Below are 26065 nucleotides of genomic sequence, written 5' to 3' on the forward strand. Positions count from 1 at the left end.
CGTGACTACACCGTTTCACTTTGGCCTCCTGCAATCTTATTACATTTGCACTTTATTATCACACCTGACCGTGCTCACAGTGGACACTTATTGTATTACTGCACTACTCATCCACACTGACTTTCAGATAGCCGGTCTCGTCTGCACTAATGCACACGAGATGTTTCGAGAGGAAAATAATGACTTAGAACATAGGTAGACTTTCGCAAGCGAGTGCACGGTGGGATAGAAATTATCCGGAAGCTGAAAGTCTATGACCTAGACTGAGCTCGGGACAGTTTACTTTCTGAAGGCAGTCAGTCAGCCGAAAACATGACTAACCAGACTGTCGGCTTCATTCATCAGTCTGCATGTGAGATGTTCAAGTACGGGTTTTTTTTTTCTCGCCCTAAAAAAGAGACGCTGTGACGACTGCCTCTCCCCTCCACCGGCCGTGGACCGAGTGCAGCTCTGGCGGGAAGTGGTGGCGAGAAAAAAAAAACCCAGCAATTAAAATGGAGGCAGGGATGGAGCAATACAGTGAGTGCACCATCGCGCAGCCTGGAGAATATCAGGCTGGAATTATCAGTCAATTATACAGGTGCGGATTACTCATATTTGCACTTAATTGCTTCGGCTGCTATTTTTGGGCTCTGGCTCATTTGGCAGTGCGGGGCTACACGATTACCTTGGTCCTCTGTGCGCTCAAGGTCAGCACACTGTGAAATTGCTCCATTTTGCCTGACAGTCGGAGCCGAGGCACTGGAGAAGAGACTCCCAGAACGACACAGAAAAACACCGGCCGGTTTTATTCATCCTGCACAAAGACTCTTCCGAGATTGAGGTCGAGAATCTGTTTTTTTTTCTTCTTCTTCGTTTTTGAAAGATGATAGCCGCCGTTGAGCATGGCAATCTGTTTCCACCCTGAGAGGATTGCGTTAAGGATGTGTGTAATGTGAAAACTAGTGAAAAACACGCCAGCAAGAAGCAGCTCAGCTCGTAATAATATGCATCTGCAGCCAGCACTAGAAGCACCTGATGTACAGTATAAGCACTCAGACTAAGAGGGTAAAATGTTTGAGGAGGAAAATCATGAAACACAAAACATTAAAAAAACCACGACCTTAATTAAGTGAAACAGAGCAGACAGGCTTTTAGAAAAGATTGCTGTTTTGAAGATTCTTAGTACCGCTATCATAACAGTAGTGTGCTCCGAGATAACATTTTCCAATGAAAATGTAATTTTGATCCACAGATCATTGTGTAGAAGATGAGCAGGTCCCTTTTAAATTTCCAAAGGTTTTCTAATGGAACTGTTTATCGTCTCTGCAATATCTAATATCCACTATGACTGCTTAGAGAGAGGGAGTGTGGGCAAGCAAAGAAAGAAAACAATGGAGAAAGAGAGTGTTGCGCCTGGGGAGAGTTCAGACCATCACCACTTCTCTTCTCTGCGTACAGTCTCATATCAAAGGAGAAGATGCCAGGAATCTTACAGTATAATATGACAGCTCAAGAGGAGCTAAATGACTTTGCGCAATTCTGCAGCTCTTTCCTGTCTGCAGAGGAAGCATTGAGAGGAAGGAGGGGGAACAGGATCTCTTTTCTTTGGGAGCGCATTTACTGCAACATCATGCGCACGACACTGTCAAGAATAAAAAGTTTTAATTGAGAAAAATGAGGCTGGTTCTAAATGCTGCCACTCTGAGTATGCGGACTGCCTGTACTGGGGAAATCTGTAAAAGCACGGAGATGTCAATCTGTTTCGGAAAGACTAATCCCTTCTAAATAAAAAGAAGACAGTGCATTCCTCATTGCCACCTCACCTCCCCCTCCTCTCCTCAATCACATCTCTCCCCTTTCCCAACTTAATTATCAAGGCTGAAAGGTCATTCTTATTGCCGGAGAAGAAAGTGCCCTTTCTGGCCACAGAATGAAGCCAGATAAATTACAGCATCAGCTCGGAAAGAGAGGTCAGGCTGGTGGTGGGAAGAAGGGGGGTGAGGTAGGTGGGAGAAGGGAGGGCGAGGGATGCTGACATGGGGTCTATTGATGGCTGAGATCAAGGGTTTGACAGGCACAGTGCAGAGATCGAAGGGGCACCAGGAGGGCTCCGAGTGTGGTATTAGAAAAACTACAGGTCCAGAAATTGTGCAGTGTAATTCCACAATTATAACAAGGGTACCTTGTCTTTTACAATAGGCTTGGTTTCATTCGCTGTGCTTGTCTAGAAATTTACCAGTCTGTCAGTGTGATGTGCTAGAATCGACAGTGATAACACTACAATTACTACAGGAATTACATAGAAGAGCTATCAGCTATCAGAAACATTCACTATAGGTTATTGCAGCCTGGGCCATGCGGGGGGTGGCAATGGGGGTGGCTGGGCCTGTGAACGAGCCTGAGCCCAGGGCAGACTGATGCCATCTGCTCAGTGGGCACAAAGAGTTATGAGCGAAAGGAGGTTTGGGGGAGCAGAACAGATGAAACACTGGAGGTAGGCTTGAGCCAAAAGTGAGGGGGGGTGGGACGCCTGCAGTTGAAATGGGGTAGGAGAGGGGACAGTTGAGAGCTGATGAAGTCAGAATTATAGAAAGGAGGATAGTTGACCAGAAGCAGCCCCTGGGATGGAAACCTGGGGAGAAGCAACAACACTGGAAGGAACTTGAAGAGGAGAACAGGTGTCATGGCGTCTGCTGACGGTTATTTTCTGTGAAGAGTAAAGAAGGATTCTTTGGTCTTTTATTACTTCCTTTTATATTGTTAGACTTTTTTAGTCTTGTTGCACGTTTTCTTCTGCAATTAAGGACAGTCAGAAGTTGCTGGAACTCTCCCAGTCGGAGCCCAGGGTAATAAACGCTACACAGGAGGCGTCTTCCAAGATGGCTGCTTCAGGCTTCCTTCTTCGGGACAAAAGACTGGAAAGAGTGGGACTCGGCTGTACAAAAACCCCACGTCTTGAGCAGGTGCAGATTACTGCAGGACTGCAGACAAATATGGGAGTTCCCTTTTTTTCTGGAGGAACAGCAAACTCAACCAAGCAAACACAGAATAAGAGGAGGAAGGAGGATTTGTTTTTCAGTCTTTTGAGTAAAGCCAATTCCGGCAACATATACTTTGGTAAATAAAATATTTTTTTTTTGGACATATAGGTTTCAAAGTTGATCAGTTTCCATGACCCACACAAATAAAAGGGTAGTGAGGTGCACTGGTAACGTGATGTCTCTCGAATGAGATGTTAAATTCAAGTCCTGAATTTTTGAAGTCGTCACGGTACATTTTGTAAAGCAGAGGTGTTAATAGCGATATCCTGGCTTAATACCACTCTCTGCTTGTACAAGCTGGCCTAAAGTTTCTTAAGTGAAACAGTTTCTCATTTCTCATCTGCTTCTTTCCATCGGTGGGTTGTTTTTAGTGGTGAGTTAGGTTTGTCCTCTTTTGTATGTAAAACACTTTGGGATCCTCTGGGATGTAACCTGCTACATTAATGTAAGTAATCCCTATTGTGATGATGTACCAGGATACTGAGATGATACTCCACTGACAACTCTTGGCCACAGTCACTACTTTCAGGGTTTCAGAGTTTTCTGGCTGTAAGGCACTGATAGAAAGAGCCATCAGGGAGAAAAGAAGACTTCATTTTAAATTACTCCTGTAACTAACTGATGCTTTTAAATTTGAGTCTGGGGATCTCCTGTTTCAGCATACACACACCACTGTGATTTTCTACATTTGTAACCTGTCACCAGTGTTGAAGAGGCAGTTGAACTAAACACACACATTGAAATTAACAAAGCATAAAAATAATTCATATCAAAACTGGGTCTGTGACATAATTCTAGCTGTCTGAAAGCCTGAAATAATTGTAGATTTGGAAGTGGAATTGTAATTGCACAAGGTAGCCTGGTGACCATAAACATCTAAAAAGCAGTGGAATTCAATGTCTGCTTCAGTAATTGTTACTTAAAACAAGGCCAGTCTAATTCTGAACCTGCCCAGACTCTGCAGTCACTTCACTGTGATAATTATTTGCAGAATAGGAAAAAGGTAATTGCTTTCTTAGGTGTCAGTCAGAATTCTAGTCTTATGTGTTTAATAGATGGTGCCTCTTAGCACATGCAAAAGTTTGAAACAAATGCATAAGACCAGCTTATTATGTGAACCACATCAATTTTAGGAAGCAAATAATTGTTTCAATTTGGAAATCAAGAACAGATGGGCTATGTAGTCCAGAAGAACTTGCCTGCAGTCCTCTGAGACTACAGCTTGACAATAGTCATTAACCATTATACTACCATAATGTACAGTACCAATCATTACCCTTTATAGTACCACGGTACACCAACTGATATCCAATATAGTACCATGGAACATCAGTCATTTAACCGTTATAGTACCATGGTACACCAGTCGATAACTTATATTATCATGGTATGATTGCATGGCAAAGTGACAGATTTCTCCTTTCATTACAGGCTTTCTTGCTTTCATTGCCTTGAGACATGAAAGCCACAGGACACTTAAAAGCTCAAAAGCAAATGTTCTTAACACCTAGTTGGCGCTACCGGTTAGAAATTCCATGGTACCCTCATAATCTATTTTAGCAAAGCGTAAAGAAACCAAGGTAAAGGCATAGGAGAACACAGTGAAAGCAAAGTAAAATCGTGAGAAAAAACACGGTAGGAGCTCAAAATGTATCAGGATAAAGATCAGAAGGGAATCACATCTAAGGGCAAACTGATCAGGATCGAAACAGTACCATCCCTCCACTCACCGCTGTGGCCCATGGCTGTTCTCCGTCACCACAGCTGCTATCTTGGCCTTCAGAAACAGCACCATCTCTTCCTCTGTCTGGGCTGAGCTGATGAATTTGGCTTCTGCTTTATCTACAGCCTGCAGGGCGAAAGGACCAATTGTTTAACAGCAGGGAGCTTATCAGCCCCTATTAACCAGGCTTCTTGTCTGGACAGGTTGATTGAGGGTATTCCAATAACGGTTCGTCCTGAGAAATAATGGTTGCCGACAGAAAGCAGCACCACCGCTTCAATCACGGGCTGTGAAAGTCTTTAACTCCCCACTAGCCCTCTGAACTCTGAGTCTCAGCCACAAACGAGATAATGTGTCAGGCTTTTTTCTCCTCCTCCAACAAAGGAAGATGATAAAAAGCTCCCTGGTTTGTGCGTTTTATATGAAATTCATTGGTCAAGTGTTGCGTCTGTAGCAGATCTGACTCCCTCTCCTTTTCCTTCTCTCTCCACCCCTTCAGTGATCACCATTTAGAGCTGCATTAAGACATCAAGTACACAGTATGTGCAGTATGTGGGTCATGTAATAGGTTTATTCCGCGCTGAAAAGAGAAGAAAGGAAACACAACGTTTCGGCCGTGGAGCCGTGGAGCCTCACACCTGAAGAAGGCCCCGCGGCCGAAACGTTGTGTTTCCTTTCTTCTCTTTCCAGCTTGGAATAAACCTATGACTTGTTCCTTTGCAGCCCTAGCATGCTGACGCAGCTCCCAACCTGAACTACTACATCGATAACCATATACACACATTAAAACCACAGGTTAGACACAAATACAGACCTGAAAATAAATAGACTGTGGATTGTGTGGATTCATATAACCAACAATGCACCCATTTACTCTATGGGTGATTCTACATAATGTAGTCATAACATTTTAAACAGGAGTTTATATAAGGGAAAGATTACAAATGAGAAGCCACACAACCCATCTAGCCCGCAGTGCGAAAGTTTGGTGATGAGCTGAACGAGACTGAAAAAAAGAGACACGGGCGCCCAGGAAAGTTGTCAATGAAACTTTGCCCAGTCGAACCCTTGGAGGAGCTGCAGCACAAAGGGGGGCTCTCTACCCCCTTGCCCTCGATGGCCGCTCTGCCACCAGGCGAACACTCAGCGCAGGACAGCAGGTCAATTCGGAAATCGGATTTCGGTGAGATTTTGCCCAGCAAAGGGACAAATCAATTCCTTCTGGAAAATAACAAACCGATGGGGGAACTCCTTGAGGCTGGGGATGAAGCAAGTGGATAGTTTATCATAGATGCCTTCCCAGTCTCAGTCCTGTCAAAGTTAATGATATCAAGCCAGCAGTGATTACTGCTTTCAACGCCCAGGAGAGGTGCTAATTACAAATCTTATGAATATGCATTACGAAAGCTGTTTTAACACTTTAGGAATTGTGCCATTCTAGAATAGCTCAAGGCAGAAGCATCGCTTTTTTTCGTTCTCATTTTTTTTTGTCAATAATCACCCCATCTTCCTTAGATAGATGGGCCTCCTCTCATTTGCAGACTTTAAGTATAATAAATCAAGATCTATTAAAAAGTAATACATTCATTAAAAAAAAGATTAATTAAAAAGTCCAGCTTTTTCAAACATATTAATTGCCTATATAAAGTAGCACCTTCATCAATGGCGGGTTGCCAGTTTTCTAGTGAGGGTTGGGCTCAGCTCCAGACAAGATAAAATATGGATGTCAAATTTTAATTAGGGTGTGAGGTGTGGACATAATGGTCACAGGAAGTCCTCTGTCACATGACCAATCTGAGGAAGACAATTGGATGGGGTGACAGTTAAAAACCAGGAACAGGAAGTGACCAGAAGGCTGTTGGCCACTGCTAACGTGGAAGTGAGGAGAACCTTTGTTATGTGCAGTACCACAGGGAGAAAGGAGCAAGAAAGTAGCCAATTGATTAATCTACAGTACTAATCATGGAAACTCAGTATTGGATTTATGGAAAGAATTAAGAATGTTGATTTTGATACCAGAAAGCAAAAGAGTTTGAGAGGACCACAGAAGAAGCTGAAATAGAGCTTTAAGAGGAGGTAGTGTTTTGCTGGAGTTTCATTGCATTGTAAATAAAGAGCATGGTTTTTACCTTTTATGACTGTGTCTGTGTTTCTGTTACCTGACTCACACCTATTAAAAGATACCTGCTAAGTCACTTCACCAGAGGTGTCACAGTGTTTAGTGAATATTTCTAGATGACTTTTACTACACTCCTTTATATGTATCTAATACCCTTGCACACTGTAAGGAGTTCTGTGTTAATCAGGTATCCCCACTACTGTGGCTGGCAGGCTAGCCTGGCTCAGTGCTGCCTGTGTGTCTCTCACAGTCCTGTTATAACTCGCCAGCCTTCAAATCCATCTTCCACTCCATCTTTCCTGTGGGTCAACATCAGAGCTGTGGAAAACGCACTCCGATGTAAATCCATTTGCTTTAGAGGGATCGGTAGCCGACTAAACGAAAATGGTGCTTCAGGTACTGTAGATTCTTATTGCAGAAGACATGTTTTCTGGAACGGCTCAGTGAGATGTACTCCCTCAGTCGATGCTGCGGCGATAACAGTACAAGGTTTCCTTCAGAGGTCCCCATGCTAAACATGTGAAGGAGTGGTTCAATGTAATCAATCAAATATCAGATATCTGCTGATTTTGCAACAATAGATAGATCCCAGTTTTTCTCATGTTTAATTGTTTGCAGATGTTAGAACCTTCAAAATACACTCATTTTCTAATACCAATCAGAATACAAATAATATGCAGACATCAGCAGATTTTTCAATGGCAGATAGATCCCAGTTTTTCTCATATTTAACTGTTTACAGATGTTAGAACCTTCAAAATGCATCATGTTTGATTTTCTAATACCAATCAGAACATATTTGTTCTGTTACAAACCATGCTCAAACTTTAAGTCCAGTTTGTGCTCCCTAGACTGAGGCAGAAGCTTCATTGTGCAGTCAAATCACATAGAACACCCCTGTACTTTGATGCACTCTTGCACTTGTTGAGTTCACAGAAGTAATAACCTGCACTGTGGGAAGCCCTGGTCTGCTTCACAGAAGCAGTAGACAGAGAAAGATGTTGCATTCCTTTGACCTCAGGACAACAGGAGACATCCTCTCTCTCTCCCCCCCCCCCCACCGCCCGCCCATGATGCACCAGACCGAACAGAACTCGTAAATCACTGCTGAAGCAATGCACTTTCTTCTTGTGGTCATCCCATGCTTCATTAACGAGCTCCTCGGCCCTGCCGGACTTAATCAATACCGTCTCATAACGGGCCATCAAACGAGACAGACGACCCACAATGTCTGCCCCCCTTTTTGCTGTTAAACACCAGTTTTACTGCTCTGAGAGCTCACTGAAGCGGGGCTGCTGAAATTGCCTTCCATCATCCGGTTTTTCCGATTTCCATGTTTAGCAATGAGAGTAATTAATGTGCACTGGGATGGTATCAGTTCTCAGAACTGGTCCTGTACTGTCTTTCATACACTCCCCAGATAAGATGACAGTCACCAGACTGCGAAAAGCTCTAATACAATGGGAGATGTAATTCATTAACAAAAAATATAGAGTATTACTATAAAATTGGACAAAAATGTGGGAACAACAACTGTAGCTATCATGAATAGTCTTCGGAATGAAGGGTTATTATTGTTAAATGATTTAAGAGACTTTCAAGAAACAGCAGGGTGATGTCTTTAGATCAATAAGCTACGACTGCAATGGGCAGAGTATCTGTCTCCTGCTTAGGAACTAGAATGGTTAATGACAGGTGTTCCACATATGTTGGCTCATGCAAGCTAGTGAAATGCTGATGTAATTTTTATCTCTGAGGTTGCAACATCCCTTCAGTCGAGAAGCTGCAGTACTGCGGTGAAAGTATTCGAGCCTGGTCTCTGTTATACAACTGAGCAGCCCTTACTCAACGGCTATTCTGCATGAAGGGAATGGAGTGATTCCGACTGCGGGAACGGGAGTGCGGGTGTTCCTACCTGGAACAGCTGGCTCTCGAGGCGAGGGAAGCACTGGACGCTGCAAACCACGTGGTCCACTACAGCACACAGCTCCTGGGCCAGCTCCTCCGGGGAGGGGGAGAGAGTGACAGACCCCTGCTGCCCACACGCCTCCTGCAGACACACACACACACACACACAGGCACTGTCACTCAGGTTCCCCAGTCTGCTCCTTCCGGGTTCCTCCTTATCAACAAGGAAGGGTGCAAATGAGTCTGTTCAGTACATCCAGCTCTTGGGATTGTTAGTCAGTAACCGAGGATCCTTATTTCCCTTAAACACGGTTCACAAGTTCCTCCAGCACTCATTTGTCAACTGATCTCTTTCGAATCTCTCCCCTCATTTAAAGATTACTGGCTTCCACACGCCTCCAGGATACATCGTCCATGTTGTTTATTTTCCCTTCCCTGTCCCACTCATTTACCTTCCGTTCCTGCACCCTCCCTTTCTCCCCTACACACTTGACAAAGACCCCACAGCCCCAAACGCTGTCTATATCTAAATGCTTTTCTTTTTTAATTTTCAGCCTGAAATTAACCTCTTCTATTTTCTTTGTATCCTCATGCGCTGGACCGTGGAATTCTGAAACAGAGGCAGAAAGGGAGGGAACAGGAATATACAGTAATAAAGGTTTTGATAACCTCCTGGTCTCTATCCCCCCCCCCCCCCCCAACCCCTTGCCTTGCTCGTATTCTCCCTCTCTCTCACCCCTTCCTTCTCCTCTCACACTCCCCCCGACACATTGCTGTGCAGAGGGCTCCACTGAGGACTGTATTGATTGTGGAGGCTTGACGGCTTTGTAACCATCACTGCAGGTCACACAGTGTTCGAGAAACGCAACAATAAACACATTAGGCCGCCTGCAAAGGCAATATTGACAGGAAGACCAGCAGGGAGTCTCTCAGGTGGAGGACAGAACTAAGAGGTTACCAACAATGGCACTTTCACAGCACCACACTGAGCTTCTGTCCAATATGGCAAAGAGGAAAAAATGGAGAATTTTCTTTAAATAACAACTTTCAACATTCCCTTTCTTTTCATTTCCTAATGGCTTCATATCCTACATGTTTGTGCACTGTTGGTACATTAAGAGAGTGCTTGCTACCTTGGCCTGAGAATCACTCAATGGAAAACATCAATACATCGATAGATCACTAAAGTCAGAGCGTCCTTTAAGTTCTTAATGGCTTTATGTTCTCTCTGTGCTCTGTGCTGTTTTCTCTTAGGATTTAATTGGGTAAGCTGAGCGATGAAATGCAGGTCCATTCGTTGTTCAGAATCAAGAAAATGTCTTCACAATGTAATCACCCTTCATCTCAACACACACAACCAATTTGTCCTTCAGACTACCAATTTCCTGATAGAAGAACTCTTCTGACTGCTCCTTTAACAACACATCAGCTGCTGATTTCAAGTACCATCCTCTCTCTCTCTCTCTTTCCTAGCGTTAATCCCGCATCAGCAGGGTCCGCTTGTGGGCACACCAGTCTCCATTTGGTGGTTTGAACCAAATCTTTGAGACTGAGAAATACTCCAACCGGCGCGGCGCTCCGCCTGCCGTCAGAGTGGGGGGGGAGGGAGGAGAACAAAGTAATGTAGCCAATTCATAGAGGAGGCATGGGAAATTTGGCCAGGATGCCAGGGTTACACCCCTACTCTTTTCAAGAAACACCCTGGGATTTTTAATGAGCACAGAGAGTCAGGATGTCGGTTTTACGTCTCATCCGAAGGACGGCACCTGTTTACAGTATAGTGTCCCCGTCACTATACTGGGGCATTAGGACCCACCTGGCCCGCAGGGTGAGTGCCCCCTGCTGGCCCCACTAACACCTCTTCCAGCAGCAGCCTTAGTTTTCCCCAGGAGGTCTCCCATCCAGGTACTGACCAGGCTCACACCTGCTTAGCTTCAGTGGGTTGCCAGTTGTGAGTTGTAGGGTGATATGGCTGCTGGCTTCAAGTACCATCCTGAAACTGTGTATTACATGGCACAAGCTACAGCAGTTTCAGAACATTTGTTTGTAATGCTGGCCTATGTTCTGGGTTGAAGGACAAACAATCAGAGTGCTGAAATCCACATTGGTGAACCAGGAGCACTGCGCCATCATGCACCAACAGAAAACAATGTTTCAAGCTGCCTTCCCAGTATGCTTTTTTGCTGGCTTGACTACATAAAGCCATCCATGTAGGCTTTATGTAGTCAAGCCAGCAAAAAAGCATACTGTAGCTTTGTCCATTGTTCTAGTCTTGTGTGGTGCAATTGATTACCATTACCCAATATCTGTCCTACATCACAGTATTTCTGAAGCATGAAGCATGAAATGAAGCATAGCATGCAGCAGAACGTTTTCAGGGAGTGAAGAGGCCTGATGATTCTACTGCATCGATTCAGCCTTGGTATCATGATCCAGAGACCAAGAGCTCGATATGAGCAGAATTCATATGGCACCACCAGTTAAGAAGTGGTACAGACTCCTAGATTAGTGCCAAAGACCTCCAAAAACTCCACGACTCCAATCTTTGATGGCACTGTCCCAGCATAAGGCTTGGGGTGCCCGTATGGGAGCAATGTTTGACATGTCAAGATATTCATGGTTCATGGTACCCTGCATCAAGTGCCATTCAAAATAAAGGTCCACTCAGACTTCAGATTTCAGCTCTGTTGCTTTTACTTGTAATTTTGCTTGGATGGGTTGGGGCTAGTAGTACATAATTTATACTTATTGTACAATGCATCAGGAAGCCCAATTCAAATTAATACATTTTTAAATAGCAGACCACTGCATGGTTGACTTGAAGAACATGAGACAAATGTCTACCAACTTCCTCAGCCAGAGCAAACCCCAGATTGCAGTCCTATTTAAAACTAGCCCACTCCCCACACACCACTACCCTCAAAACAATCTAAACTAATGGCTGGTCAACCTGATAGAGGAAAGGAACGGCAATGAGCTGAAAATATTCCAGTACTTTTTGAAATACATGCATCTGTGTACACTGTTCTCCCTGCTTGATAAGCTCCCCAGACCTTAGCGGTAGTTCCTTATATTTTGGCCAGTGAATGTTAGATCAAGCAACAGAGAGATTGCTAGCATTTCTGTAATTTTGTTTTGCATTTCAATGGAATTTAAGCTGCTGTAATTCCTTAATTAAATTTAAGAGAGAGCCCACAATTTTAGTCAATTGTTCTCAAGCTTTAGTTTAACGACCTTTTCACAATGATGTCCAGGGAAAAAAGCATCCAATTAAGGTTTTAACAAGGTAATTGTGCCTGTTTTTAGCAAGATCCTTCAAAGTATTTTACTTGCCCCTACTCTAGGTTCATGGATTACAAGATTTAGGGCATCCCTCCTTTTACTGTTAATAGGCATTAGAAATCCAGAAGGCTAATGGCTGCTAGTGTCAGGGTTAAGGTCAAGTGACCTGACCCGAAACCAAAAGCTTAAACTCTAAGAATAATTGAGACACTTGCGGGGAACCAAAATGACCGGGAAAAACAGCTAGTGTTTATAAGCATTTTCTGATGCTTTAAGCTTCCATCGACGGCTGACTCATGTGTTAACACCCTTTAGAGGCTGAGCTGGAGTCTGCTCCCTGTGAAATGACCATGGGTGCTGGACAATTAAAGCTAGGACCTCCCTACCTGTGGTTACTGCAGTCATGGCTATTAGAGCCTCTCACACCACATTTCACCAAATGAACAAGCACTCCGTGACTCTAACAAATATCATTGTCCCACATCATTGCCATTAACTAACATAACAGAAATACAGCCATTGCCACCATGTAACATGAACCTGTCACATCCTAGATGCTAAGCAAGGCTGGATGTGGTCTGTACTGTGATGGCGAAGGCCTCTAAGGAAAACCAGTTTACTGTTGTAAGTGGTGTTGGTGGACCAGTAGTTGGTGCTCTTCCCTCAGGACCATAATTTCTAAGTTGGTGCCCCATTATGGTGACTACGGACATTCTGCTGCAAGAACTAGATCCTTTGGATGCTACACTAAATCAAGCTCCTGACTTCTTGGTCATTAATGATCCCATGGCACTGTCGGGCGGAGCGGTGGCTCTGTGGCTAAGGATCTCTGCCTGTGACTGGAAGGTTGCTGGTTCAAATCCTGCAGCCGGCAGAGGAATCCTACTCCGTTGGGCCCCTGAGCAAGGCCCTTAACCCCAACTGCTCCAGGGGTGCCGTACAATGGCTGACCCTGTGCTCTGACCCCAAGCTTCTCTCCCTGTCTGTGTGTCTGTATCTCATGGAGAAAAGCTGGGGTATGTGAAAAGACGAATTCCTAATGCAAGAAATTGTATAGGGCTAATAAAGAAACATTATCATTATCATACAGTAAGAGCAGGTTAGCTAATCTTAGTTAAATTTAATCTTGGGCTTCCACAACTTGACCTACCTTAATATGCTGTTAATAAAATTCCTACTCCACCTGATCTGCTGGTGCAGAATGCTGTGTGTGATCCAGGTAGGGTTGCTCTTCTGTGGGGGATGAAGTGGATCATCTCCTTTATGCAGTGTACAGTAAATATACACTAAATGCAAAACCTTAATACATTTATAAGCACTAAACCCTCAGCTTTCACCTATATCACTTATAGTCTAATCCACATAAGCATTGTTTAAGAGCACACTTTACTTACATGTAATACAGTATGTTCTGTGAGATAAAAACATTTAAACTTTTCAGGTTTATGTCATTTAAGTGTATGTGTGTCCTCTTTTCAGATATTTTTATTGCTAGACAAGATTGGGATATCATTCACAGGCTCACATCCAATGTAAAATAAGAGAATGCTTTGCAAACACCTTGCATTAAAGTTAGTGTTAATGTGCAAGATAAAGGGTATTTCAGTGAGACTGAAGGCTGTACTGAAATCTGTGAAAGTAAGATACTGTGAAAAAGCTAACAAGTGCTTTTTTACATTACAAGGGTGCATTGCAGCTAAAATAATGTGCTGAATAGAACACAGTGTTTGCTGAAGCTTATGATGAAAATATTTTCATTCGCTTTTTCACTAAGTTCAGTTCATATGAGCTATGCTGTGATACAGCTCATATATAAATGTGTCTCTACTGTATGTACTGTAATTCCTGTAGATGAAGGATATTCTGTGGTAGTACAGTGTATGGTCCAAGATTCTAAAACTCTGCAATTTAGAAAAATGTATAAATTTCTGGTTCTGGGAGCCATTTTACAGATAGAAAACAAAGAAGGCTGTTATAAAAAATAAACTTTTTCTTTAATGTCTGTGGGAGATTGAAAAAGTGACTAAGCTGACATTATCACTGCCTCCAAGAAAAGGCTGGATTAGATCCTCAGATCAATTAGCTACTAACTATCAAAAGGAACTAAATGGGCAGAATGGCCTCCTCTTTCTTATATTTCAACATTGATTTGTTTGAACAGACAAAAAATGTTGTAGCAAACTGTTTCATTTTCAATAAGTATGAGACTAAAGTACTGTTACTCTTTTGTGGAAAACTACCGCATTGAATTTTTAAGTATGCGAAGCTGATTTACAGTATCAACAAACGGCATTTTGAGCAACTTAGAAGCCACATCCAGGCTTCTAGTATTTTACAGAGTAGTGGTGTTGCCCTGGCGTCCTGGCCAAATTCCCCCCTGGCCTTGATGTGTGTGTGGGGAGCGTTCTGGCGCACTTTGGCTGGCATTGCATCATCCAGGTGGGGCTGCACACTGGTGGTGGTGGAGGAGAGTCCCTATGACCAGTAAAGCGCTTTGAGTGGAGTGTCTAGAAAAGCGCTATATCATTGTAAGGAATGGTTCTTGTTCTACAAAAAGATCATTTTCTGTTCAGGGCTGCAAAGATATTAGTGTGTCGACAGACTGCAGAGAAGAAAAGTGAAACACAGATTCATAGTTCCCAGACTTTCAAACGATGCTCTATTAATGTGGTAGAAGGGTAGGAAGAGGTATTTTGAAAGCGGGTATCTTCTGCAATGTTGTTCACATTATGGACAACAGACATTCCTTTTCAGTGGGGCTTCTCTCTGCCTGAGATGAGCCGCGCGGCCGCAGCACGCATGATGGAGAGACGAGCTCTTACCCGACAATAACGAGTTGTGGGCTGTAGGGAGAGAAAGGCCCTCCCACAGGACCCGGCGAGGGATTTCAATTTCATTTTCCAAATCGCCAGAGAAGCCTGTGTTTGAAGACGGATAATTATAGACGACTCCATTAAACACAGCCCTTCCTTTGCAGCAGAAGGGCATAGTCACAGTTCAGATTATGTTTCTCCAGGTATTAAGCACTGTTTCCTTCACAAACATGAGTCCTGACTCCGATTCTAATTTGGTGCCTTTTCAAAGAACTGTAAACACCTAAATAAAAATCCTATTACACACCACATAAATCTACCGCTTGAGGAAGACATTGTAGAGCCTGGTGTCCTGTATGTCCACAAAGCAGGCACATCTTCAAATTGACAAAGCCAGGGGAGAGATAAACAGATCGATCTAAAGAAATGCCATTTATTTTTAAACAGCTGAAGAAGGTATTTAGACTGAAAAGCCCTGAAACTAAAGATGATTTTTTTTCTAGTATTTTAATCCTCGTCATTTGTACATGTCAGTTCTATGTATCACAGGCATTTATTGCTCTTACCTCCTACACTAGCCTGGGTATTCCTTTTAATCAATCAATCAATCGAGTTTATACTGATGGATAGGCAATTTATTTATTGAAGGGGATTTGTAATGTTTTTATTCAGTTTTGTAAAAATGTGATATGAGAAATGTGGATTGTGAAATATAATGTGAAATTGAAGTAATTTAGTAGGTTATAAAGGTTATTTTGAAATCTGAAAAAGTTGATTTGTCAAGTTAGAAATTGAACTGGATGTCTCTTTCTGTGCATACTTATTAGTTCAGAGATCATTAAGATAGAGACTGAAAATAACTCAACTTCTCTGCAGTTAATGTAATGCTATCAAGTTTAACTATGTAACCACAATGGCTGAAAATCTACTAAAAGACATGTAGATGTACATGAAAACTAAAATACCAAAACTAATCACAAGGTACCCCAAGGTGCATTCGAAATGCTTTTTTTGTTGGCAGCATCTTGATTGAAAACTGATATTTTCAGATTTTTGAAAGCCTACCATAAATATATTACCTAGAAAAAAAAACCACTGAGACAAATCAGTTTCTCATATTGTGTTAGGCCAAACGATTTCACTTTGGGGAATTGGTATGGCAATATATCAGAGCCAAATAAATCCATGAAAATGAGTTCAGCACAGAGATTATCAAGCAGACAAATTCAATAAGGAGAGAATGAGTGAGAGAATACAATACAGAGACACAGATTCTGATCTCAGAGGCTGGGAGGCTCAATACAGACAAACATCTCTGCACTCTGGACTCTAAAACCCTTTTCCAATTAATTATGGGGAGCACAGCTCTGGGATCTCATTGCTACCACATTTCCACGTGTTCAATTATCAGGTCTTAAAAAGCCAACAAACTTTATCCACAGAACTCTGGGGAATAGAGGAGTCCAATAATTGAACACATCACAATCATTACAGCAGAATTAAGAGTCCAGAAATCGAATAACAGCAGCTCAGTGCAAGGGAGCATCGAGGCAAAAAAAGTTCAGCAGAGGCTATAGTGTCCAGCACTGTAAAATCCATTCAACACAAAAGACAGTTCAGCAGAGACGTCATTTGTATCTTCAGTAATTTATCTGTTTAGAAACACTGCCATGAACTGAAGTTATAAAACTAATAAATAAAATAATACATTGTACTGATTCTAACCAGCAACACACAATCAGCCATCTTGGTATCTCAAACCACTGTTGTCAGACGAAGCACACTGATCTGAACACATTCTCTACAGTCTGTACAACACAACTACACCCAGTACTGAGTCCCATAAGACATTATAGAATTGAGCGTTATACCAACCCACACGAAACTAAACGTAAAAAGCTCCCTCCAGTACATTAATTTAGGAAAATTACGGAATTAAATAAGGTTTTACTTAAGTCTTAGAATTAACATTTCTTCTTAAAGATCAAAAATTATTTACAATCCCTGCCATTTTCATAGACCCGACATTTTATGAATCTATCAAATGGCTGTCTTTTAGCCGTTTGCAATGCTTTTTCCGGGTTTTATCAAATATCCTGCATTTTCTACCAAGGGCAGATGGGCCAGGCTTCGTTGACCGTGGCTGGAAAAAGCCGAGACTGTGCATAGTGTCGCATTGCTGTTTCAAAACACGTGCTCAGTGAAGATGGTGGCGGCGGTACAAAAAAGTATCCCAGAAATCCTTTCTCCCCTGGGGAATCAGCAGAATAGTCAACTCCAAAGGGAACAAACTGTCCAAATCATAAGAAAGTTAGTGCAATGCACACTATTTACATCGCAAGGGGTTTACTCAAAACTTCACTTAGTCACATTCCAGATGTGTAGGTAATAGGAAACTACACAAGGTCCTGAAAGATGCAGGTATTGATCAATGTGCTTGACTGAATGTGAATCTAATCTATTTTTCCCTCAAGGAGCCAATTTGAGCTTTCAAATTGGGAAGAGAGTCTCTGGGGGAATCTGTTGACTATGGAGCCTGAACTCTTTTTAAGAACTGAGCTTGTAACAAACAGTGACTGATGGTTTCAGCCTGCTGTCTTGTGGTGGCCTAGTGTGTCCCTGCCCACTTCTAATTCTACCCCTCCATTACGCAAATCGCTCTTGACTCTTGCTGAATGCAGTTCGGCAAGAGCCTTATGCTCCAGGTGCACTGAACAGGGCTTCACAGATAACGTGTTGCAAGTTCACAGAACTTCCACGTTTTGATAAGAAACCCTGGCACTTACAGGGCTTGGGTAAAGAAGTGTCAGGACTCTATAATGAGATATAAAATTCCCATGGAGTGATGCTCAAAGGACCTCAAACCGTGCAATTGCACTACCCCATTATCTGATCTGGTCAGGTCTCACAATATAGGCTGAGATTGGTCTAACATTTGTCGACCTGGTAGATCTTTTTAAAAAAAGTCACCTCTTGCAAAGTGCAAAAAGAGTATTAGCAGACCAACTGTTTGCATTCTTCCTTTCAGAAGGAAAAATCCAAACTCGCACTTCAAAAAGGTGACGGTGAGCACTGTCCCGTTGGCTGTGCTGTTCTTGCTTAAGGGTTTGTGGAAGTAGAGACTTAGGTATACAAATGTTCCATGTTCAGCTCCAACATATAATGAATCTGCAGGACTCTCATCTTCATCTCCACAGCATAAATGTGTACCAACACACAGCCGTGTCTTCTGACCAATGGAAGACAGGACCGGGGTACTGTTGGGGAATTGGTTTTGTGATCGAAGGTCGCACTGTGGGTGCCTGAGCGGATTCTACTTGATGGCCAAATAAAGGTCTTCATTTTCTAATGCCATCCATGCAGCCCTAGACAGAAATCTCCCTAACGCCCAGAGATGCATCGCTAATACTGCTGCGGTAAACTGCAACAGACCCATTAAGTGGAAGAGTCTCCCAAGTATTGTGCTTAATGAGCAGACACCTCGTTTTCATTACTCCTGTCAACCGCAGGGGCAAGATCCCGCTGCCTGTCAGAGGCTGCAGACGGACTCCTTCATCTCTCTATTAGCTCTGTTTGTTTTCTCTCTCATTTTCATCGGGCACGGCGAGATGGAACCACGGTTCCCTGCCCCCTCCCCTCTTTCCCCTCCGCATCGCGGAGCCGTCTTTCCTCAGCCTCTCATAAAATCGCAATCCATCTCCATTACGGCACAGAAAATGGTATTTGTCACTTTGCGGGGAAGAAATAATCAATATGTCTTCTGGGGGCAGCGAGCGCATTAAACGTGGCAAATTGATGTCTCTCGCCCAAATGCGCCTTGCCAGCAGATTGCTTTCCACCTAATGGCGAAAAAGCTCGCTCTGTCTATGGGGGTGGGGGGGGGGGGGCTGGTAGGGTGGGAGGACATGCTGGGGAGGGGGTCTCAGAGGATCCCTGCTCTGGTTTCATCTTCCATCTTCTCTGTGCAGTCAGCCATTGCCAAATTACACCACTGTCTGAGATGCCTCTCTCACACCTCGCCGGGGCTGGCCTGCTGCACACAGCTCGGAGATTAAGACGCCGGCGCAGATATTGAAAGCAGCGTGCAATTCATGAGAAATTCAAGTTTTGAAAGTGTCTCTGGCGCTCAGTTTAACGTTTATTTAATGCTAACCACAGAAACCCCCCCCACCCCGATCCCATAGTCAAAATCTGTTTCAGCACATTGACGTGATTTTTAAAAACAACGACATTTTTCAGCCATCGTAAGCATACTGTTTACCTCGCTGGGAATGAAGAAGTCAGGGGCTGTGTTTCACTGCACAGGTTTACAGTAGGTGTGGCCTCATCACTGATTAACTGCTAATTAAAGGCATTGCATGATCACAGTATTATGTTATTGTCACCACAGCCATTAAATATTAAATTCAGCCTCCTGGAGATATAGGCAACTCTTAAACTCTATAGAGATTTCAATTAATCTAATTTCAATACCTGCTACTGATGATCAGCTTTGCTTTTCGCATATGTTTTTCTTCAACATTATGATTAAAGCTGATCACTCCGTTGGCTCCTGTAAGATCAGTGTGTCACACCCTTCAGCCGACTTAGGGAGGACCTAGACTTCTCTAGCCATGTAGCAGCTCTTACCCTCCAGCACAGGATCCGTCTCTGTGAGACAGAAGTAACTGAAGTCCTAGATGGACTTTTTCACCTCAGACGACAAAGAAAACTCCATCAATTCCGTTAATGGAATATAATATGCATGCAAATACATCGTTTTAACTCCGCATGTAAACAACGAGATGGGCTCTGACCTCTGATATCAACACGCTGATTAAAATTTCAGAGGGCCCAAACCTGCCATCTCACTGAGCCTGACTGCGAACGAGGCTTGGCTGGGATTGAGGAGCGTGAGCTGGAATGTTATTTTTGACAATTGCTTCTACATCAATCTCTCCGGCACCAAGGCTATTACTGCTGTGAATGTGTTTTTTTTTTTCGCCCAGCACACGCTGAAACCTCCACCATCGAGATACTGGCTGACACTGCAGCTGCACTGAAATATTCATGTATTCTCAACAGGGGAGACAGGGCTTGTCAATCAACAAGATTGTCTAGATCTCCTGTCTCTCTCGTGACACCTTGCTTAAGCCCACATGCACTGCTTCGGGTCCGGTGCTCAGTCTTTACAAAGAACAACACACAAAGGTGACACAGCAGCAGTGTGGAGCAGCGGTCAGGGTTCTGGACTTGTGACCGCTGGGTTACGGGTTCAAATCCAGGTGCGCCACTGCTGTCGTACTACTGGTTAAGGTACTTCAACTGAACTGCTCCACTCAAATACCCAGCTGCACACATGAGGGCAAATGTACAATGTTTTTGGATAAAAGGATGATTCAAATAAATCAGTAAAGAAAAGATAAGTAGTAAACTGGGCAAAATAATCAAAGGATTCTGATTGGTTGTCAGCTATAATATTAATAAATCCTGCTACTTTCCTTTTTTTGCTTAAGTCGTAGCCCTCCAAAAACCTATTTATTTTTAAAAAAAGGTCACAGAAAATCCCTCTGACTTCCTTTGTGGAAACCAGACACTGAGTGCAAATGCGCAGCTCTTCCCCGCGTTCCATGTTGTACTGTATATGTGGACTGCTTTGAAAAGTGCATGCCCCCTTCCTGACACCGACTCTACTTTCTGAACATGTGATGTGATCATCTGTCAACACGGCTCCTCAACTTCTGACTATTACCATCCGGACAAATGTCACCTCACTCCAGACTAATGCAGACCAACTCATTTTGATTCTTAAGCTTTGTCCAAGAACCTCGAACCAGGGCCTTGGTTACAAGCAAATCCTCTCTTTTTCATAAGAACCTTATGAAAGAAAATACTTTAGTAATATACAGTAGTATACATATTATACTGTATTAAAAAACTGCTATGTTGTGAGCATCTCCTTGGCAGTGGTGCTGTGGAAAAGTCTAAATGTTGCAAAAGCATCGTAAGCATTTTTAAGGTAACAGTCAATTTTGACAAGCATGTGTTTTGTATTCCAAAAACAGTCTTTTAGCTTTATGGATGTGGAGAATAAAAGGGATTCTATTGATGATGTGGAACACTTGACAATGAGTTAATTAGATCTTAACAAGTTAATTGGGTCAATTAATTAGTTCATTAGATAATTAGGTAATTACGTCCATTAGATGGATTAGCTACTACAAACACTTCACACTTGCTTCCTAAGCACCACAACATCAGAATGGCCACTGGTGAGATGAGACCATCCTGTTCAGTTTCTACATAGTCCCACAGAACTGCCCGTACTGGCTACACTGGAAACAAACCCCTTCAAGAGTGAAATCCCCTTAAATCCCCCAAGGGGCAGCCAAACTAAGCTGTATTACAGTACAAGTTGATATAACAGTACAAAACAGCAGTGGCTTCTCTGAGTACATTGTTGATTCTCATAACATTTCTATAGTAACTCATTTTTGTAGTAGATAATTGCGTGCAAGATTTGTGCTCAGCAATGTGGAAGGATTGACACTGACCATTTGCCAATGTGCCTCCAAGGATTTAGTTTCCTTTATGGGATTTATAGGGACACAAAACACACATTTATATATCTGAAATGATAACCTTCCATGTGTCCTAATACTAAATCTGTACTTTGACTTTCTTGAACTTGTCAGATCAGACATGGCTCCTGGATCACACTCACCATGAAGACTGTGATGGGCTGGGGCTTGGTGGGCAGAGCCAGGTGGGATAGTGGGTAGCTCTCTATGTATCTATTCCCATGGCTGTAAACATCCAGCCAGGTGGACAGTTCCTCTAGGGATTGCGCCAGCACTTTCCTCAGTAGTCGGGACATCAGAGTTGCCACACTGCCAAAGAAGTGTGCCATCTTCCTTCTCCTCTGTGCCTGTCCCACACAAAGAGCATGGAGACACAACCATGATTCACCAGACAACTCACAGACAAAGAGAGGTGCACAGACACCACCAGAAGCACCCATCATCCATAAGATAACACACAGATAGACATACTGTAGGTGGCAGACACCATCAGACACTGCCATCATCCACAAGACAACTCACAGACAGACAGAGGTGGGCAGATGCCATCAGACACTCCAGTCAACCACAGGACAACTCACAGACAGACAGAGTGGGTGTACACACTCAGAAGACACTCAAGATCTGGTTTCTTATCATTAAGAATGGCCATTTTATAATCTCTTTTTAGACTGCCAAATGCTTTAGTAATTCACACATTAAATAAATAGTATCCATGCTTTTATGGGTTTGGGATTGGATCAGCCTTTTTAAATGCTAATGCGCATTAATGGAACTTTCTAACACTGACTGATCCTACACATCTCTACCATGGAACCTACTACCTACTTCATCTTCCTGGGGCATCCAGGCCTCAATGACATCACGATTCTCCCTGACGATATGGGCGGAGTCTCGCAGCCAGCTCTCCTGCAGATACTCCGCCCTTCTGCTGGCTGTAGCCCTCATGTGATCAGTTAGCTGACCCAGGGTCAAAGGTGACTCAAGGGTCAAGCTTCTCATATCCAGCAGAGTGAAGTCTGCAAAGCTGAGGACAAAATATAGAAAAAAAAACCCGATCATAAAACCTTTCCCAAACCCTTCAATTAACAAACTATAGTCTGAAACTGAGTAAATAATCAATAATAATTTCCCTCTGAGAATGAGGCTGAAGTCGGCAAAGGCTAATCTACACCATGCACACAACCCCATACTGGTAAGCAAAATGAATTGTATCACTGTGTGTGTTGGACCACACAAAATGAGGCCAAAACAAATGCCGAGTCTGCAGAGTCACTCAGGTAAATTCACCTTCCAGCTTCTTCTCAATTGCATTTCCTGCCTGGGATTAGCAGGTAGAAGGCACATTTGGGTTTAGTGTAGTGAGTGTGGTGCTGCAGTGGTTACACTGGACAGCAGCCAGGTTGCTGTCTGTAACACTTCAGGCACCAGCTCTTCCCCATGACAGAGCTTGACATGAGCTCCCCCCCTCCTTCACCAGAGCAGAATAATACAAAATCCACTTCCTTCACACTTACAGGAACAAGTGAGAGGAAGCCATTCAGCCTATCTAGCCTGTTTGGTAGTTGCTGTAATAGCTAATTGATCTGAGGATTACCTTGCTTAGATCTAGACCACTGATATAAATTAGGAGGAGCAGTAACTCTAGTACAGATCCCTGAGGTACTCCACCCAACAGATCACCCCAATTTGAACATTTTTAACTAATTTTCTCTCTCCATATGAATGAAGTTCCCTTAATGCCTACTGCCTGCAATTTGAGAATTAATCTTTTACGAGGAATTTCATCAAAAGCCTTCTGAAAATCTAAGACTATACCATAATCTGTAGACTATAAGACAGTATCATACACAAGACTTCAGTGTTCTTTTGCGTGTTTGTCATCATTAGTACTGTATATTACTTGTGGACCGTAACCTTGCCAGCTTTTAGCCTGTTCTCATTTGATCTCAGAAGCTAAGCAAGACAAAGTATTGGAATGGGAGAGCTTTAAGATAAATCAGGGTTCAGCTGTGATGAAGAAGAACCAGTAGGGGGGGCACTTCCTTTGGACCAGAATTTACATATAAATCAATAACCCTTACACTTATATAGCACCTTTATAGAAATTAGAAGAAATTATTACTGCAAGGGATTTAAATATAGTATAAGAACAGATTGGTTAAATAAAGATGCTTTACAGACTAAAGCCAATTACATTTTCTAAAGTAAAGAAGCAAGAAAAAATCACGACTCGAAAAGTCAATGAAATTCGGTGTCATTTTCCCAGATCCTGGACAGCGAGAGTGCTTAAGAGGCCTCTCTAAGTTTGCACCCTTGTCAGAGTCTGCATCCAAATGAAGCAAATAGAGCCAGACATGACTTACTGTAGATGTGGACAGGGGAAATATCGCAATTTCTGAAATTCAGAACATACTGCAGCTTCACAGCTTATTAGGAACTACACTGGTGAGAACGGAACGACATTCTGCAAAGGCTCCCAGAGCTTCAGACGCTTGGAAAGGAATGCTGTGAGTGTCTTACAAGTGGTAGAAGCCGTGGAGGAGCCTGGTCATGACAGGGTGCGTGTTAAACAGCGCCCCCCTCAGGCGAGTCTGGGCACTCTTCACTCGCTCACGCCAGGGGAAGGCGTCTCGGCCGGCACTGCTGGATGACTGAGAGACAGAGAGCAAGACGCACTTTAAACAACAGCGTTTCCTTCTCCTTAACTATTGTACTTCAACCACGAAAAAAAGTCAGCTCTGTTTTCTCACTTAGATTGATAGTCCCAACAGAAATTCAAATTCCGCCGTCTCTTCCTCTGAGACTGCACCATGCAATGGCAATCACGCACTGCAATTAATCACGAAGCAGCGAACTGAAACAGCACTGAAAGATGATGCTGTCTACCCTCATCCCGGAGAGCTGCAGTTCTCTAAGTCTTAAAAGTACAGTATCTTCTGTCAGGGACGAAAGATCCCTATCAACTAAATAGAGTACCAAAGACCAAATAGTAAAAACTGGTTCGGTTGAGCAGAGGAAAGTTCAGCGGGGGGAAAAAACTAGAATGAGAGCCAGTGGATTCTGCAGATTTCCAGACCCACATCTGGAAACTCGTATTACACAATAACACACAAGAGCACATGACAGTTCCATGTGGAGTACTGGCTGGCACACACCTCTACAAGCGTTGTGCTTCTACACAAAGTAGTCTGTGTGCCATCAGCAGGCATTTGAATGATGCCCCTGCCTACCCTGTGCTGCAGAAGGATGCCCAAGCGTTCCTGCTCCTCTGGATCCAGGAGCACGTAGTCCAAGATGCATTTCCTCATGGCCACTGTGTAGACCTCTTCCACCTCCTGGAGCACACACATGACAGCCAACACAATTCACTCTTCCAGGAATGACTGGGGTGCTTGTCTTAAAACGTCTTCACATTCACAAAGTATGTTTCTGCACCCTCCTTACTTTCCTGGATGGGAAGAATTTATGGTAAAGCGCTTCCTAACTGTAACAAGGCTTCACACTGTAAGGAAGGAGAACATGGTCCTTTATGCTTCTGCAAATGGGGTTATTTCGACATTTCAATCTTTGTTTCAGTTTCCTTAGCAGAACGTATCCTAGTATGGGGCTGGTTTTCGGAAATACAAATCTGTTCTTTTCTGAAATGTACCTACTGAATCTCCTGTTAAATTTACATGTTGGCAAAGCCGTAATGCACAGACATATTTCCATATCAAAAGTTTCCTTCTTTTCACTCATTAAATAAAAATGAACAATAATTGACAGAGAGTTAGGACAAATAGTTGTTTTGCATTGTGGAAGCACAATTCTTTGGTAATCTCCCTAACATGTGCAGAGTACTGCAAATGCATTCACCCCTGTTGTAACACAGCCTTCATAGGCCCATAGGAAACGGCATTGAGTTCTACCAAAGTCACTTGAGACATATTTTAGGAAGAAAAGATGTATACATTCATCTGTGAATGGTACTGAAATACTTCTGCAACTCTGACTAGTGTGTAGTTCTTCTGAATTTCAGAGTGCTGTAATTGCATTCATATTTTATGCCCAGTTTCAGGCTTGTTTCTCAATGTGTGGATGACTAATGCCATTCTGTTCTTTCAATGGGCATTGATGGATGGATTTTTCAAAGTTTGAGCAATGCTTGGCTGTCAAATTTAGTTGCAGGAGACACCATAAAAGCAAATCCCCCGCAAGTATAGTTGCCATGATACGGAATTTGCCCTCATTATTCCAGTGAGGCAATGGATGAATGAGCTTAGACAAGGCAGAGAATCCATCCAAGACGACCCTGTGTGCAGACGATCCTTGGATGCCACCAGTTCACAAAACAACTGCTGTTGAGGAAACCAAGGCTGTCAAAAAGACAGCTTTTTCTGTTGAATGCACTGAAGCCACTGTCCATGAATATTAACAGTTTTCTGCCATATGGATTCCCCAAAAGCAGCAGTTCACAAGATCTCCATTCAACAGCGAACAGTTGCTAGCATTCAGTATTAATCTAACAGAGTGTGGTTTCTGTATACTAACTGGTGATGAGTCTTGGGTTTACCACTGGGAATCTGAGACCAAGATGGTATCAGTGCAGTGGAAGCACTCAACATCTTCACTCCTGAAGACATTCTGACCCACTG

General features: G+C 43.1%; 2 protein-coding genes across 2 annotated transcripts in view; both read right to left on the reverse strand.

The window, feature by feature from the left end:
- LOC148829855 (dynein axonemal heavy chain 3-like) overlaps positions 1-2020 on the reverse strand; it is a 112652-nt gene extending 110632 nt beyond the window's left edge. Inside the window, exon 1 of the mRNA XM_088922626.1 lies at positions 1932-2020. Within this exon, the coding sequence (XP_088778752.1) occupies positions 1932-2020 (89 nt within the window). The remainder of the gene's footprint in view (positions 1-1931) is intronic.
- Positions 842-24323, reverse strand: LOC148829856 (dynein axonemal heavy chain 12-like). The gene is made up of 5 exons (XM_088922628.1): positions 24318-24323; positions 23952-24082; positions 22257-22455; positions 21572-21775; positions 842-8915 (listed from the first exon to the last, which is right to left on the reverse strand). Exons 1-5 carry the CDS (start codon positions 24321-24323, stop codon positions 8718-8720), a joined length of 738 nt encoding a protein of 245 aa, XP_088778754.1. The 3' UTR covers positions 842-8717.
- Positions 24324-26065: the final 1742 nt, after the last annotated feature.

The sequence above is a fragment of the Atractosteus spatula genome, chromosome 8 (assembly GCF_055471065.1).
Source record: "Atractosteus spatula isolate fAtrSpa1 chromosome 8, fAtrSpa1.hap1, whole genome shotgun sequence".
Classification (NCBI taxonomy): domain Eukaryota; kingdom Metazoa; phylum Chordata; class Actinopteri; order Semionotiformes; family Lepisosteidae; genus Atractosteus; species Atractosteus spatula.